The sequence below is a fragment of the Eptatretus burgeri genome, chromosome 3 (genome assembly GCF_056783735.1).
Source record: "Eptatretus burgeri isolate ZD-2024b chromosome 3, Ebu_testis_v1, whole genome shotgun sequence".
Classification (NCBI taxonomy): domain Eukaryota; kingdom Metazoa; phylum Chordata; class Myxini; order Myxiniformes; family Myxinidae; genus Eptatretus; species Eptatretus burgeri.
In genome coordinates, this window is record NC_140963.1 from 14,777,097 (window position 1) to 14,794,335 (window position 17,239).

General features: G+C 42.0%; 1 protein-coding gene across 6 annotated transcripts in view; it reads left to right on the forward strand.

Moving 5' to 3' along the window:
• Positions 1 to 17,239, forward strand: part of LOC147029431 (RNA-binding motif, single-stranded-interacting protein 3-like) — a 371,659-nt gene that overhangs the window by 351,571 nt on the left and 2,849 nt on the right. For 5 of the 6 annotated variants that reach the window (XM_085872471.1, XM_085872474.1, XM_085872472.1 and 2 more), the window contains 2 exons: positions 11,483 to 11,563; positions 16,121 to 16,211. In XM_085872471.1, the coding sequence (XP_085728597.1) occupies positions 11,483 to 11,563; positions 16,121 to 16,198 (159 nt within the window). In that variant the 3' untranslated portion in view covers positions 16,199 to 16,211. The remainder of the gene's footprint in view (positions 1 to 11,482; positions 11,564 to 16,120; positions 16,212 to 17,239) is intronic. The other variant, XM_085872473.1, reaches the window with a different exon arrangement.

Genomic DNA, 17,239 nt, shown 5'->3' on the forward strand with positions numbered 1-17,239 from the left:
GCCAATAGGTCGACCACGTGGGGTAGGGTCGATTGCCAATTTCAATTTACCTAAATACCCACATCGTCCAAACTAACCGGGCGTAGTGGCGTGCGCCTGTAATCCGGCTACTCGGAAGCTTGGGTTGGAGGATTCGCTTGAGGACGGGAGCTCTTCACTGGGCCACGCTATGAGAGGGTGTAGGGCAGCCTGGAATCATGGTGAAACCCAATCCTTATCCCTGTGTCGTAAGAGGCGACCAGGGTTGCGTCAGGAAGGGCATCCGGCGTAAAACCTATGCCAAATCAGTATGCGGATCATAACGGATGATCCGCTGTGGCGACCCCTAACGGGAGCAGCCGAAAGACGAACAACAACACAACCCACATCGTCCAAACTACCGGGGAAATTCACCCTCGACGGCGCCCGTACGGAACGAGCCGCTAGCGTACTCGAACCGTGTGTGACCCAAGCGGACGGTCACTGAGCTTCCGTCGGTCCAAATGTCCCTTTACAGCGGCAACAGCCTGGCTAATTCTCCAACACGCACTGTGTTAAACCAATAAAAGAAAGACAAAACGAACTGATACATTTAACACATGGGTTTATTTATAATGGGGGGAAGGAGTGAAGCACGCAAGAAGCAGAGTTATCCAAATATATGAGATGCACGTATGTACAGCAAGGCACTTATACAATTTATTACTTACTAGACTGGCGCCACAAACACAGACACGCACACACACCCAAAATAAACCATAGCCACAGCCTTTATTGAGGCCTCCAGCTCGGATGGAAAGGCGAGCTGAAGACCAGAGCCTGCCTCGGACCTGTCCACCTCATGTGGTCTTTGAGCTGATTCGACCCCAGACACCAGCGAGCTGTGAGCAGCCTCCCGAGCTCCGCTCAGCACTCGTGCCGACAACCAAAACCTCTCCTCGATATCTTCAAAGAGACGGCGCGCACTCCTTCCGGTTCTTGTCGGCGGCAGGATCTCGCAATCTCTCCTTCTTGGTGTTGTCGGCAGGGACGCGGCACGCAACCCTTGCGGCTCTGGTGGGGGATGGATGGAAGCAAACAGGGGACGCCTCCACCCCCCCCCCCCCGCTCTCCCTCACTCTCCCTCACTGGATGGTTTTGGTGCGCAGAATTGCTCGTCACCCTGTCATTGGCCAAAACGAGCGGCAAGTCCGTCGATTGACCCGGGGGTGTGGTGACATCACGCAGACCCCTTCCTCCCTGTCGCGGCACTCCTCCTTGAACTCCGCCCACCAAACAGGCAGAGCAACATTATTCTGCATGGGCTCCGCCCCCAAACAGGCAGAGGAACTGCATTCTGCGTGGGCTCCGCCCACGTACGTGCTGACACGCACGTAGGCTATGGCATCGGCCAGAGCGAGGCGAAGGTGATGCTGGCGTTGTCGTAGTTATGAGGGGTGTAAGAATGAAAGAAAACACTGACTATCAAAGTAACTCACAGCGCATTTACATTTATTCACCCATTAGACTAGGGAAAGGGAGCTATCTATCCACATTCACTTATCAAAATAACTGAGCTATAGGACCTGAATGTTGTGTGCTCATGGCTTCCAGATTCGCAACAATACTCTTATGTTAGCCTTCCAACAGATATTTGATAAAAGCAAGAGAAAACCTAAAAAAAATTGTAGACTGATCAGGGTACAGAGTTCTACAACAAAACATTTATGAATTTTCTTTAAAATAACGGCATTACATTGTGCAGCACCTTTAATGAAGGAAAAGCGGTTGTTATTGAGCATTTTAATCGCACTTTAAAAGAGAGACTATCTAAAAAATTCACTTAACTCGTTGCTCAACAATAGTTTTCTTTAATTCAGGACATTGTAGATAAGTACAACGATACGATTCATACCTCAACAAAATCCAAGCCATCAGAAACATTTACAAAATTAGAATATGAAAAAGAGATTAATTTCAGAAAGCCTAACTTCAAAATTGGTGATGTAATAATAATATACAGGTGGAAATCTCATTTTGAAAAAAATTATACTAAGTGATGGACAAATTAACTTTTTTAAATCGTTGATGTAATAGATACAGTTCCTTGGACTTACAAATTATATGATGTAAAAGGAGAAGAGATTTTAGGTTCATTTTATTCAGAAGAATTACAAAAGACAAAGATAATAAATTGAAAAAAAAATTCAAAAATTGACTCCTCCCCTTTTTTGACCCCACCTACAACAAACCACACCCATGCAAACCACACCCATGCAACCCACCCATACAAACCACACCAACACAAGCCACACAAACCACACCAACACAAGCCACACCCATACACCACATCCACATCCATCATACAATGACTGGTTTATTAGTTCCCCGCACAACACCTTTATTTAATTTTTTTTTAATCACTCCACCCCCTTCTTTGTCTCCACCCACACAAGCCACACCACCCTTCCCCACACCCATTCATCCCACCCCACCTCCCCCCCCCCAAACACACACAGACGGGGAGGGGAGGGTGGTGGGTCGTTGGGGAAGCGCACCTACCCCCTCCCCTATCCTTTTTTTTTACACCTTTATACTTTTTTGGAATTAAGAATTAAATAATTGTAAGCAAAGCATATATAATTAATACTTAAAACATACAATATATTACACATTGAAATATCTACAACAGATTTTATGATATAATGTTTATTTGAGTGAGAGAGTGAGGGGACTTCAATCATCTGAGTGTTTCTTTCCTGTTAAAACGCGCTCACGCACGCACGCACGCACGCACGCGTTTCAAATTTTTTTTTTTACTCCATCTACACATAAATCACACCCACGCAAGCCACACCCATATTACATCACACACCTGTGATATGACACCAAAGGAGGTGTCGGAGTATATCGTATTGTCAATAAATAAATATATCCTAACTCTCATATATTTGATTCAATCAGAGAGATGAATAATTAATTACCTGGGGTAGCCTGTGATGACTCAGAGTGTTAAGAGAGCTATGTGTTTTTTTTTTTCATCTCTGCTCAACAAAGATATTTAAACCAAGATCAAAGTTCAGGTAATACTCTATAGTAATGAGTGTTATCAGAAAATTAAGCAATTCCCCCCCAGAAAACAACAAATATTTATAAGATCTCCATTTGACTACTCAATTTGATTAAACAAATGATCATATGAGAGGAAGGCGAAGCCCCAGCCCCCAGCAGGGAAGTAGTGTCAAAAGTGAGGTGCTTTTTTTGTCTTTATGTTGAAGGCCCCAAGTCATGGATTAAATAGTCCTCATCGAGGCCAGGCCTTAAAATAAAAGTTAAGTTAAGAAAAATAAAAGAGAGACTGTAAAGTGATGAGTGAAAATGAGGAAGAAAGGTGTGTGATGTTTGTTTTCAAGAAAGAGATATTAAAGCTAGCCAGGTAGCTATAGTTTAAGTGAGACATAAAGTAAGACCAGTAATCCTGACATGGAGAGTGTAAGATGGTTCCCGGCACCACTTTAATGCTCCAAAGTTAGAACGGCAGTACTACCCTGCGCAGTTGCTGTCGACTACCTAAAAAAACCAGTCTAACCAGATGGGTGTTTTTTCGGAGACACTATCTCCTTACTGGATGGCCGTTGGCTCCCGAAAGGAGCTCATCCACCATCCACCCTTTAGCAGGTATTGTTTTCAGTCTTGCAGGGTGTCACAGTCACTCTCCCCACTGGCGAGCCAGTGAGGGTAGTCAGTTTAGTTGCCGACTACCCGACCATGCAGCAGGTAGCACTAGGTTACATTGTTACCATTGGCAGTCAAGAAACCTGACTGACCTGAAAAAATGAAGTAATGACGAAGTAATGTATTCCAATTTGAAAAGGAGAAATATGAGTGAGGTTAAGCGAGCGAATATTGCCACTTTGAGAAATGGGACACATTACTGCATCAATCCCTCCCTTTTTACACTACTTGTGTATCTATAGACATAATTGGGAGCAATAACTAAGGTGGAGGAAATGCCTCATACACAAAGTTATGAAAATGAATCAATGCCAGATGAACAAGTGTATATCAGGTAGCTTTTTAGGTCATCTCTTCGAGCATGACCTAATAATATGGGTGTCGATGTCCTTCGATCCGTCCGTCCATTCACGATGAAGTTGAAGCGGGAGATCTGGTCATTAGTGATCCTGATAGAGGTCGATGAGACGTACACGATGGTATGACTTTCAAGGTCACCGAAGGTCAAGGTCACGAGGCCTTTGAAGTTGCGAAAATGACGATTTTCAAATTCTATCTCCTCCGCCATTTCTCAAGCGATCTTGAATTTGATTGTAGCATATGAATCTATGGGACAATATCTAAATTTGTTTGGGCCGGATTTTCGATATTCGCTTTCGTTTTCGCGTCACGTGACTTCAAAGTTGACCAGAAATCCCTCCTGACCCGAGAACACTACACCCTCGTAACAGGAACTCATGCTTGTTTCTCGCAGAGATGACCATCACTCCCGCACGGGTGTATTTTTTTAGGTTATAGCTGCCATATGTTGCTGTGACTGGGTATTGCTTTCCTTTTTACAACTCTATAGTTCTGGAGTTTGGTTGTAGAATCACCAATTGAAAATACATGAATTCTGTTGATGGCTATGTGAAATATCATGCAATAACATTTAAAAATTGTGAAATAAGCTATGCTGTAACAGTTCAGAAATCTGCGAGTTATGTGTGTGGAAACCATGGCTATTGAGGAAGGAACCCCAATCAGGAAACTGGATGTTTAACATGTAATGTTATCATTATCCTCACCTGAAGTGAGCAATTCTGTAAATGAACATGAAAATCAAGTCTTCTATAGAACCTGTGTATTGTACATGACAAATATCAATACCTTCTTTAAATTGGCCACCCGTGCGATCTCATTTAGTTTACGAATGGTTAGGAATTGTTTCACAATAATGAGTTATCAGGATGGTTTAAGGACGGTTGACTGCTAATGTTTCCGAGTACACTATTCATCAAGGTGTCAATTTAGGACCACTGACGTCATACCATCAGACTGGACAGTTCGTATAAATACTTTGTACAGGTTAACCATAGCCGAGGATCCCTAATGAAGATCGCTACCTCATAATCCTTTCCATAAGGAACTGCTTTTGAAAAGCACGATCTTTCCAGAATAACCTGCAAAGAACAAAAAATAAAATTCATTCTGAGCCAGACAGTTCAAACAGGCTTCATGCCATTGGTATGAGAGGAAAAAGACCAGAGTCCATAACATAACAATGCACATGTTATCAACGTGACATTTCAGGACCACAAAATCCCTCGTGTGGACTGGCCTGTAATAAATCTTCGGCCTTAAAATACAGTCGAAAATACTTGTGACATTCTAGAGAGGCATGTTTTTGGTGGCGAAGTCTACCCACGGTCTCTAAATCACCACCTGGAAGTGGCTGTGGTCAAGCAATGGCACAACATTCCACACTGATGGCTGTATCCTCTGATTTTCTCACAAAGACAAGATGTGTACAAGCCTGCGTCGATGTTGATGCTGGTCACACACTATCAAAGGCATTTCTTCCAATGTAAAGTTTACTGTGATAATTTGCATGTTGGCGTTGTTGCCAATTTGCACACTCATTTCAGACAGCCATGTTGTTTTCACATAATAACTTAACATGGGTTTCTACTGACATTATGTTTGTTTCTATGGTGTACAGATTAATGTGCTGGCCTATTCAACCAGAATATGAACATCTTTGAAAAACAGTGCAAGTCTCGAAAGTTGTGTTGCTTAATTTTTGTGTGGCGTACATGAAGAGAAGCTGCAGTGGTGAATGTCGTTACCTTCGTAACATGTCCATAACTTTGCAATGGCGATAATAGTCCATGTCGATTAACTATCTCTCAAGGAATTAACTATCCCTCAAATAAATACAGTGGCACTTCTCGGAGTTGGCAACTTCTCCTACTTGGCGGATTTCGGCCGGTCCCGACCGAAGCAAATGCAATTTCTTCTTGACAGAACTTCCTGGACTTAGCACTTCTCGTTTCTAGCACTTGGCACCCAAAAGCCGGTCCCAATTAACCAATCAACTTCTCAGACTTGGCAGTGAAGAAAACTTTCACAGTGATAGGCCCAATTAACAATGTAGGCGTGGTTTAATGACAGTTCGACTCATGTTTGATGTTTGGATTCAAAGAACGATATAAAAAAGGTTTGATGCCAGGTTTGACGAACCAGTCAGCTGGCAACATGCCTCGCAAACAGTTCAAGCAAATGACCCCAGCAGAGAAGGTGGAACTAATCAAGAACAGCGATGGTCGATCACAAGGAAATCTGGCAGAACAGTACAGCATCGCCCGAGGTACGATATCGAACGTTCTAAAGTGAAAAACGGAGTTCATGCAAGCCTACGAAGAAAATGAGCCGAGCAAGAAGAAACGGGCCAACATCTGTCATTTCGAGCCTGTAAACGACTTTATCTGGGAGTGGTTCTGCAGGATGCGAGCTTCGAATGTGCCAATCTCGGGACCGATTATCAGGGAGAAAGCACTCGCCTACGCTGAATCGCAAGGAATACGTGACTTCAAGGCCTCGACGGGCTGGTTGGACAAGTTTAAAACTCGCCACAACATAAATTGTGCCGTTCTGAGTGGTGAAGGGGCCACCGTCAAGTTTGAGACTGTAGACCAGTGGAAAGAAAGATTGCCCGGAATTATTGAATTGTACGATCCAAAAGACATTTTCAACCTTGACGAAACTGGACTGTTTTTCCGAGTTCTGCCAGAGAAAACACTGCGCGTCTGTGGCACAGACTGCAAAGGCGGCAAACGATGGAAGGAACGCCTGACTGCGATGCTTTGTGTCAACATGAAAGGCGAGTTTGAAAAGCCTTTGATCATTGGAAGGTGTGAAAAACCCCGCTGCTTCGAACACATTCACACAAAGACACTGCCTGTCGTGTGGAAAAGCAACAAACGAGCCTGGATGACTGCAGCCCTATTCAAAGAATGGTTGGAGAAATTCAACGAGAAGATGAGGCGACAGAAACGAAACATCCTTCTGTTCTTAGATAATGCCACGTGTCACCCCTGTACGGAACTGAGAAACGTCAAACTTGTTTTCCTCCTGCCAAACTCAACTTCCCACTCACAACCGTTAGATCAAGGCATTATCAAGACCATGAAGACCCACCACCAACAGATGCTGCTCCGTAGGGTAATCAAAGACATAGAGAATGGTCTGGAGACAACACATGTGTCCGTACTCGATGCCTGCCTGTGGGTCGCAGAAGCAGTCAAACGTGTGCGTTCGCAGACAGTTACATCCTGCTTCTGTCGCTCTGGTTTCACGTATACTTCACTGATGATCCGGAAGACTAGGTGCCTTTGGCCAATCTCGTTCGACGGTTTCAACGCGCAACCGGTTCGGGAGACGATACTCCCATCGAATACGTGGTGTGTGACAACTAACTCGTCACCAGTGACGTCAACTGTACGGAGTCACTGCCCGCTGCCCACTGATGACAACGATGACGACGATGCGGAAAACGAACCATCCCCGACAATAACGACGAGACAAGCAATTGAAATGACGGACAAGCTCAGAGACACTTTTCTACGAGAGAATATGCCCAATTATGTGCAGCTTATCACACAGATGAATTCTTTGCTAAAAAAAATTTGTGACTTCTTCCCGACAGACGGACTTGATGTCTTATTTCATTCGCCAGGATAGCAAATGAAATTATTGTGACATGTAGTAATGAAGATACAGGTACGTAATTTGCTAATTTTAAATAAACACTATTGTATTTCCGATCTATATATTACTAAAACTCTCACCTTGTATGAATGTATGTATGTATGTATGTATATTCCCAAAATACAGCCAAAACGGTACACGATGGCACAAAAATTTTAGGGCCACATTACTCAACATTCTCCTGCGGTGTGCAGTATCAAGTTTTGTTCAAATCAGGCAATGAAAAAATTATTTAAAAATCAATTCCCGATTCAGTCAAGTACTCTTTGGGAGAATTTGATCAAAGCAAACAACCTCAGTGGTATAGTTCGCTGGAGCTGTCTTTTTGTTTCCTTGAAATGATTTTTTTCATCAACCGCTGTCACAACGGGAACCCAATGGGTTCACGGGTCATCTAGTTACTATTAAAAAGTGCATTTCCAAGACTTCCGCAGCATGTTGCCGACCAAAGGTGGGCCGAGGAGGGTGGGAGTGCCTGCTAATATCTACAATACATTCACTAAGGGGTGGGGATGGAGGGGTTTATCCAAACGCCAGCTATAATACAGATCCAAAAGGAGTACCACAGACGGTGATTGCTGATGATGCATTGTGAAGTCACAGCCATGTGCAGTCGTCACGTAAATCTCAAGAATATTTAATAGTGGACAATCCCAGCATTCACAAGAACAAGATAAGTCCATTGGTGTAATAACACACTATTTAATGAATGTTACATTCCAACCCCCTCCCTGATTACCATCGTTTCCAAATACCAAATTTTTTGAGCATTCTTGATAAATATCAGTTCTTTAAAATACAACTTGTTCACAGTAGTCTAGATGCCAAACAGCCATTTCAGGGAAAGTGTGCTTTAGCGTCATTATGAAGTTTTTTTTGGTTGATTCATCATCTCTGAGCTATCCTGAATCAGAACCAGCCGGGTGCCAGACTCGCATCCTTGAGGAATTTTTTTTAGAGGCGAAAAACAAAATGGCCACCACAGACTTTTGATAAATTCTGTTTTGGGCTATATCTTCACTTCTAATGCACTTACACACAATTTTGGTATCTACTACTATGTTTCATGCAACAAACAAGGTAAACGTTGATGATTCTCTCAAGATTGGCCGACAACAGATGGCGGAATTTGAATCTGGATGGCCAACAAGCTTCAACAAGACACTAACCAAGAATGTGACCCTGATGACTTCGACCAAAAAGAGCATCAAGCTGGATGGAAGGCCAGTATATGATACCGAATTGATCTACACCCGAGTCATACGTCTCCAACAATACAGGGATATTGATATCAAGGATGTCCTCTCTTACAAACTGTCCCTTGTCCCAGCCTCCTTGTTTGATGAGAGCGGTGAGATGCGGGCTCAGTCTAAAGCAATCCTGAAGACGAAACTCCAAGTTGAGCAATCAAGTCCAATCTAAGGTGTTCCAGATGCTGTCATCATCGATGGATGCGCCATGTTATGGACTCTACATTGGACAACAAATGGTACAGTTGAGGATGATGTGATCAACTTCATGGGAACCATCAAATACCACCTGGAGTGTTGTGACGTATACCTGATTTTCGACAGGTACATCAAAATCAGCACGAAACAAATGACGAGATCCAGTCGCGCAGGTCATGATTCAAGTCGAAAACATCAACTCAACTAACACACAACACTTCCAGTGCAAAAAGTGGTCCTAAATGTTGCCTACAACAAAGTTCAACTGATCGATTTGATCTGTCAGTATCTGATGACCCACATTGTGGACAATCAGACCAAACTGGTGATCACCGTAAAAGATCCTACACCAGTACAAGTATGGAACAATTCCACTCTCCAGAAACAGGATCTGAAAACACACCATGAAGAAGCAGATGTCATCATCATCCATCACTTAGTTAGAATTGTGTCAAGTGTCAGTGGTGACACACATCAAAGTGGTCTGCGACGATACAGATGTCTTTGCTCTGTTGATTCATTTCTACATTGAGGAAAAGATGACTGTGGATGTCAGCATGGAGAGTGCGTGTGCTGGGAGGGCTAACGGAGAAATTCGGAAAACAGCAATGAAACACAAAAGCATCGCCAAATATCTGCCTGCTGTACATGCTCTGACCGGATGCGATACTGTCGTATTTGTTTAGCATTGCGAAGGCCACAGCGCTGAAGGTACTAATGGACAGACATCATCCCACCTTACTTGGTCAGCTGGAAGCAGACAAGGAAAACATGATATCTGAGGCAACTACCTTCATTGCTGCCTGTTATGGTTCCAAAGTCGAAGGTGATATATCCACACACCGGTATCAGTTGTGGAAGTCTAAGATGTCCAGCTCCAAGATTACCTCTGCTCAGAAATTGAAGTCGTTGCCCCCATCGCGTGATGCCTTTGTTCAACATGTACATCACGCTCATCATCAAGTCATTATATGGAAATCGGCCACTCAGTCAGACCCTCCGAACTTGGATCCCATCAAGTATGGATGGCAAGAATGTGAGGACGGTGCGATGTTGTTTCCAACCACACTTCCACCTGATGTGTCTGCTGCACCAGTCACCATTCTGCAGCTGATCAAGTGTGGATGCTCCACCAACTGGCCATGTTCCACTGGGAGGTGTGGTTGTGTGGCAGCACAGATGTCGTGTTTGATGTTTTGCAGTTGTAATGCTGGATCAGACTGTTGTAACGAACAGACAAGGGCAGTTGCTGCTAATCACGACGACGATGATGAAGATTGAACATAATGTAGAACATTGCATCCTTAACAAAGTTAATATTTGTTTGCCTAAAAATAAAAGGTAATTTCAAAATCATATACATGTACATACTTACTTTAAGACATAACCCAAAGTCATAGTCAACTATTCACACATATCCGGATCTATTTGTGTGAAAATCGTATTCCAATATAATCATCAATTCATTGATAATTGCAAGTAAGTTACTTCAGCTGTCATTGACTATTATTGTACGTAGTGTTAATATTTGAGGGTTCATCAAATTCAATTTCTTACTCGAAGTAATCAGTGGAACTGCAAAATAGCCATTTTTCATATTAAAATGGTGGCCATCTTGAAAATATGAGACAGGTCTTGTATATACACCTTCAATTTTATCATTATCGGATTCCTTGACCATGAAACATAGTAGTAGATGCCAAAATTGTGTGTGTAAGTGCATTAGAAGTGAAGATATAGCCCAAAACAGAATTTATCGAAAGTCGGTGGCGGCCATTTTGTTTTTCGCCTCTAAAAAAAAATTCCTCAAGGGTGCGAGTCTGGTACCTGGCTGATTCTAATTCAGGATAGCTGAGAGATGATGAATTAACCAAAAAAAAACTTCATAATGACGCCACAACATGCTTTTTCACATTTCTGCTGGACGACAGCTATAATCCTCCTTGAAGCTATTATCCTCTGGCCTTCTTGAGGAATAGGATCAAATTGATGTCATTTATAATATTTTGAAGGCCATTCCATGTAATGTTGCTGTCTTAAAAACAGCTTATTTGCAATATGTTGACTGTCTACTACCTGCCATATTGTTTTCTGTGATATGACACACCTAAGGAGGTGTTGGAGTATATCGTATTTTCAATAAATAAATATATCCTAACTCATATATTTGATTCAGTCAGAGAGATGAATAATAATATGCACTGGATTCACTATAATTATTCACGATAAATTATAATTAATGAATAATAAATGATGTGTTGAGGGCTCATATGAGCAACAAGTCCCTGTTGCTGAACTTTTTGTTCCACCAGTATATTCCCTCTGCAACGGCCATACAAGGTGCCTACATTCCTCAATACGCACCTCTTCCAGCTACCCCAGTTCCAGTGGACGTAAGTGAAGCCTCACTTCACCCTCACATGTCATGGGCACAAACTTGTATGTCCACAATGAATGTGGCAACATGTTAAATCACTCTTAACACTGATAATTAGATCCAATTAAACTGGTATTTTAGTTTCTGAATAGCTTATGAGATATGAATATTTTTCTTTGCAACACAATGTATTGCCCTTTGTCATATTTTTGCTCACTCAACTTTCACTAGAATATCCAAGGAAATGTATTTCAGATTATTTAACCTTACTCAACCAAAAGGAAAAGTTTTGCTAAATATTTTGATGAAAGTCTTGCATGTCGATTTTTATTTTTTTTTATTTTTATTTTTTGCTAGTTTTGCCTGGTTTCGGGTAGAGCAAGGGAAATAAGTTAACCAAATGAGGACTGCCTACTCACTCATAACCACGCCATGTTTTATAAAGGCCACACTCTCATGATAAAGTACTATAGCATTCACAAGAACAAGATTTATTTTACTTTTGTTGTGTGATTGTGAATGACCCACGTCAAAAATATTGTGATGCTGAACCAAAAGAGTATTGTTGTATCATATTGTGGCATCATAATGTAGTGTCATTCCTCATTGTTCTTCTTCTTCGTTCTTCTTCATCCATCACAATCCCACAACAAAAGTAAAATGTCAAAAGATGTCGAGATGGTAATCCATAAGAGGATTGTGGTGTCTTATTGTGGCATCAAAATGTGGTGTCATTGCTACCTTGTTTGGTTGTTGTTTTTTTGAGATTTCATCCCTTAATGTTTTTTTCATATTTTTTGAACGTTTTTTTTTTTCTTGTTTCTGTTGGATTTTTTTTCAGGGGAAATAAATAAAAGACTTTATAAAGAAAGCAAAATACACATACACAGATCAGTGAGATAATAATTATGCAGGCATCAGAATGCATCACCCAATGAGCTGTGTGTATGTATATATATATATATATATATATATATATATATATATATATATATATATATATATATATATATATATGTGTATATGTATATGTATATATATATGTATGTATATGTATATATATATATATATCTTCTTCTCCTTTCGGCTGCTCCCGTTAGGGGTCGCCACAGCAGATCCTCCGTATGATCCGCATAGTGATTTGGCACATGTTTTACGCCAGATGCCCTTCCTGACGCAACCCTGGTCGCCTCTTACGACACAGGGATATGGTACACCTATTTTAACCGGGGTATACACTGGCCCAGTACACTGGTACTCATTTCGCCGACCTCGGAAGGATGACAGGCTGAGTCAACCCCCTGGTGTATTAATTCAGTGGCCCAACGGGGCTTGAACTCAGGACCTTTTGGATCCCAAGCCGCTGCCCTAACCACTGCGCCAACACACCAGGCTGTATATGTATATATATATATATATATATATATATATATATATATATATATATATATATATATATATATATATATATATGTATATGTATATGTATATATATATATATATGTATGTATATGTATATATATATATATATATATGTATGTATATGTATATATATATATGTATATGTATATATATATATATGTATATGTATATGTATATATATGTATATGTATATGTATATATATATGTATATGTATATATATATGTATATATATATATGTATATATATATATATATGTATATATATATATATATATATATATATATATATATATATATATATATATATATATATATATATATATATATATATATATATATATATATATATATATATATATATATATATCTGGAGCGAACCCTGCAGCACGTGCTTCTGGGGCCAAGCAGCAGCCATGTTGAAATACCCTTCCCTTTCTAGAACATGAGAGGTACAGGCATAGCTGGGTGTGATAAGCGCTGGATTTCATCGGGTTCCGTTGACAGATTGATTCACGTTTGTTTCCACATTTCCACTTTTGTTTGTTTTCCTTTGGAGCCTTGTAATATAGCTACAAAGGTGATTGACAAACCTGAGATTCTGATGTGTGTGTGTGTGTGTGTGTGTGTGTGTGTGTGTGTGTGTGTGTGTGTGTGTGTGTGTGTGTGTGTGTGTGTGTGTGTGTGTGTGTGTGTGTGTGTGTGTGTGTGTGTGTGTGTGTGTGTGTGTGTGTGTGTGTGTGTGTGTTTAAATAACAATGTTCCTTGCGGATAGAGTCCATTACTATGTTCCTTTTATTTTATAATTATTATTTTTAATCCAATATTGAGACTCGTATAAGAGCAAACACACACATTGTAAAAACAAAGAGAGCAGGAGAAAAGAGGAGCAGGAGAGGGAAGGACAAAACAGTTGGGGAACAGAGACATGAGGAGATCTGTGGAAGGGAGAGGGATGGGGTGGGGAACATGGGGAATACAAGATGGACATTACAGGGACTTTTAGAAAGGAAAGCAGGAAATTTGAAGGAGGTGGGGTTGAGGTGGATTAACGAAGGTAGAAAAGATCATGGTTTTGGATGGGGGAAGATAAGAGGTGGTGGTGAACAGCTGTTTTAAAAGACTGGAGGGAAGAATGGGATTGAAGAGAGTGTGGGAGTTTATTCCAAAAGCAGGAAAAAAGAGGAATGAAACAATGAAGGTGAGCAGTTATTTTTGATATGGTACTTTCACCAGAAGGGGGTTGCTGGTGGACCTTGAGCGCCCTGTGGAAATATGGTGGGGACAGATCACAGACAGAGCAAGGGGGGTGGGGGGTGAGGCCAGAGAGAAGACAGAAAAATCACTGACCTGTCTACGGTGAGAGTCAGCTTCATCATGGGAGAAACCAATGATCCTAAATGCCTTGGTTTCCACAACGTGAAGCCGAGAAAGGTGGGAGGCAAGAGCACCTGCCCATTAGGGGAGAGCAGTACTCCATTAGGCTGCAGATGAAAGCTTTGTACATGGCCCAGAAGCTAAGATGTGCAAAGGAAAAACTTTGCACGACAGAAGATGCCCAATCAGCGCCTGGCTTTCGAAGCCAGCTGAGAAATTTGCCTTTCTCAGGAGAGATCATGGCAGATAGTGAGATCCAAATGCTTGAATGAAAGGACTTCTTCAAGAGGATTGTTGAGAAAGTCGATGGGGGGGGGTTTCAGACAGTCCTTTCAGAGAGACATAGTGAGTGTGACATTTCTCAGACTTGAGACACATGTTCCAAGTGTTGGACCAGCTTGTGATTTTATCCAGATCTGCAGAGAGTGAAGAGGCTCTCGCCTGCCGATCTGAGGGATGACAAATGGTATGACCGTGGGTTGAGTCATCAGCAAAAATATAAAGAGGATTTTCCAGAGAGTCGGAGAGATCATTGATGAAAGCCAGAAAAATTGCAGGGCCCAGAACACTATCTTGAGTAACTCCAGCCTGGACAGGAAGAGGGGATGAGAAAATTCCATTGAGGACCACATGTTGACTGAAACAGGAGAGGAAGTCTGTGAGCCATGAGTGGAAATTACCTTGGATACCATAGGAAGAGAGTTTAGTAAGCAGGGTGTTGTGACAGACTGTATCGAAAGCACGCAATATGTCTCGGGAGATGTCTCTCATCTCATGTCTGGTATTGAGGACCTTCATCCATTGTTTGGAAAGCAGAAGCAGCATGTTCAGGGTAGAGTGACCTGGTCTGAAACCAAATTGATGAACGGAAATCAAGCTATTGGAGAAGAGGAAGGATTTGATGTCAGAAGCGATTTTGGATTCCATGACCTTGCTGATGATTGGGAGAAGGCTGATTGGTCTGTAGTTGCAGGGATCTGTTTTTGCAGCTTTTTATGCAGAGTGGTAATGTTTGCTGATTTCCAAGCAGATGACAGATGACCTTGAAAAAATGAGAGGTTAAATAGAACAGAGAGAGGGTGAGCAAGAGTGGATGAGCAGGGGTTTTCGGACACGAGGGCTGATGCCGTTTGGACCAGTTGCAGAATCTGAGTCGAGGTTTGACAGCAAGTTGTCCACATTATCAGAAGAAAAGGATGCAGATTCCATGGACAGCTGGGTGCGACTGGGTAAGGTCCCATAGCAATAGAAAGCGATGGGTTTGGTACACAGGATTTAGAAGGAAACACAGAGTTGAGGCATTCACACAGAGTTGAGGAAATTCCTAGGATGAGTTGATGTCGGAGAAAGTAAAAATGCAAGACCATTCTAGAAGTTTGATGGCTGCTTGGAAATCCCTGCCAGTTAGCCTGAGTGAAATGCCAGACTCGTTGGTGCTGAAGTAGTTCTTGCAATCTTCCTTGCAGATGGACAGAGTCCACAACAATGTTCCTTGCGGACTGACACACCCCGTAGCAACGCTTCTGGCAGACGGACGCACCCCATAGCAATGCTCCTTGCAGACGACGCACCCAATAGCAACGCTCCGTGCAGACGGACGCACTCCCTTGCAATGTTCTGTGCAGACGGACGCACTCTTATCTTGTTTGACTGCCTATCCAGCTCTGTATGCGTATTTATATAGTCATAGGTTATATGGTTATATAGTTATATAGTATCGAGATGCTTGCATTTGAATGTTTGTGTGAGATAATGCTGCTGTCTTTTCTCCCTGCAGGACAGCAGCACTCAGCAGCAAGGAATGCCCCTCGAAGCTGCCGAACATGCTCAGTACTCGTACCAGCAAGCTAAATGACCAATTTTGGAAGGTGGGATCTCAAAGATCGTTCACTTTACTTGTAGAATTATGTAGGTCGCTTAATGGATTGCACTGTTAGATTCAACTTGTACATATGTTTTTCATGTAAGAGGTATTGGGGCTCATTGAACAGCAGAATGACAGGAGACAATGGATCCACAGAGAAAATTGGGAAAAGGTAAAAAAAAGGGGGATAACAATAAATTGGAGTACCACAACAAAAATGAGAGGAATTGCAGAAGGGTGAAAATGAAATGTGAAATTCAAAAGTGGAAATGGGAGAGACAATGAATAGTCGCAGTGGACAGTGGACTATAAATGTTGTTGGAGGAGCTCGAACAACAGAATCAGGAAGACTTCCACATCCAAGAAAAGAGGGTGGGTATGAAAGAATGGCGATGATCATTGAGCTTATATCTGGGGAGGGTAACAAGGAAAGGATTTCTGACAGCATGCTTGTAACCTGGAGAGGCAAGTCGTAGGTAGTGAGGTGAGAGGGCAGGAAGACAAGACCAGAACATAGCCAATAAAGGTCAATGATCTGCCTCCGGTGAGAAAAAATCATACCAAAGACTCAGCTTCCTGTCATGATATTCAATTGACTGGAGGGCTTTAGGTCACAATGGGCAACATTGGAAGCAGCAGCACCAGTCTCCAGTAGGAACCCAAAATCTACAACACTCCAGATAAAGGTTTTGTCTGCCATTATTATCTAAGGACAGCAGTTCTCAAGGCAGCAGCTATATATGGAGGACAACTTGGAGATACATCTGCCCAAACCTGGTTATATCTTACAGTGAGGCCCAGCAGCCTGAGACTACACCTCTCCTGAAGGGTGACCAGAGAAATATATTGGTGGATTTGCCTGTGGTATTTCCCAATGATATTTGGTCAGGACCAAAGCGAGACACAAAAAGGCATGTTCTCAGTAACTTACCAGTTGCATGTTTTTTCCACATTGACAGAGAGGGATGCTGCCACCGCCTGACTGGCCTATGGGTACAGAAATATCCTGCACAGAGTGGAGTCTTCTGCAAA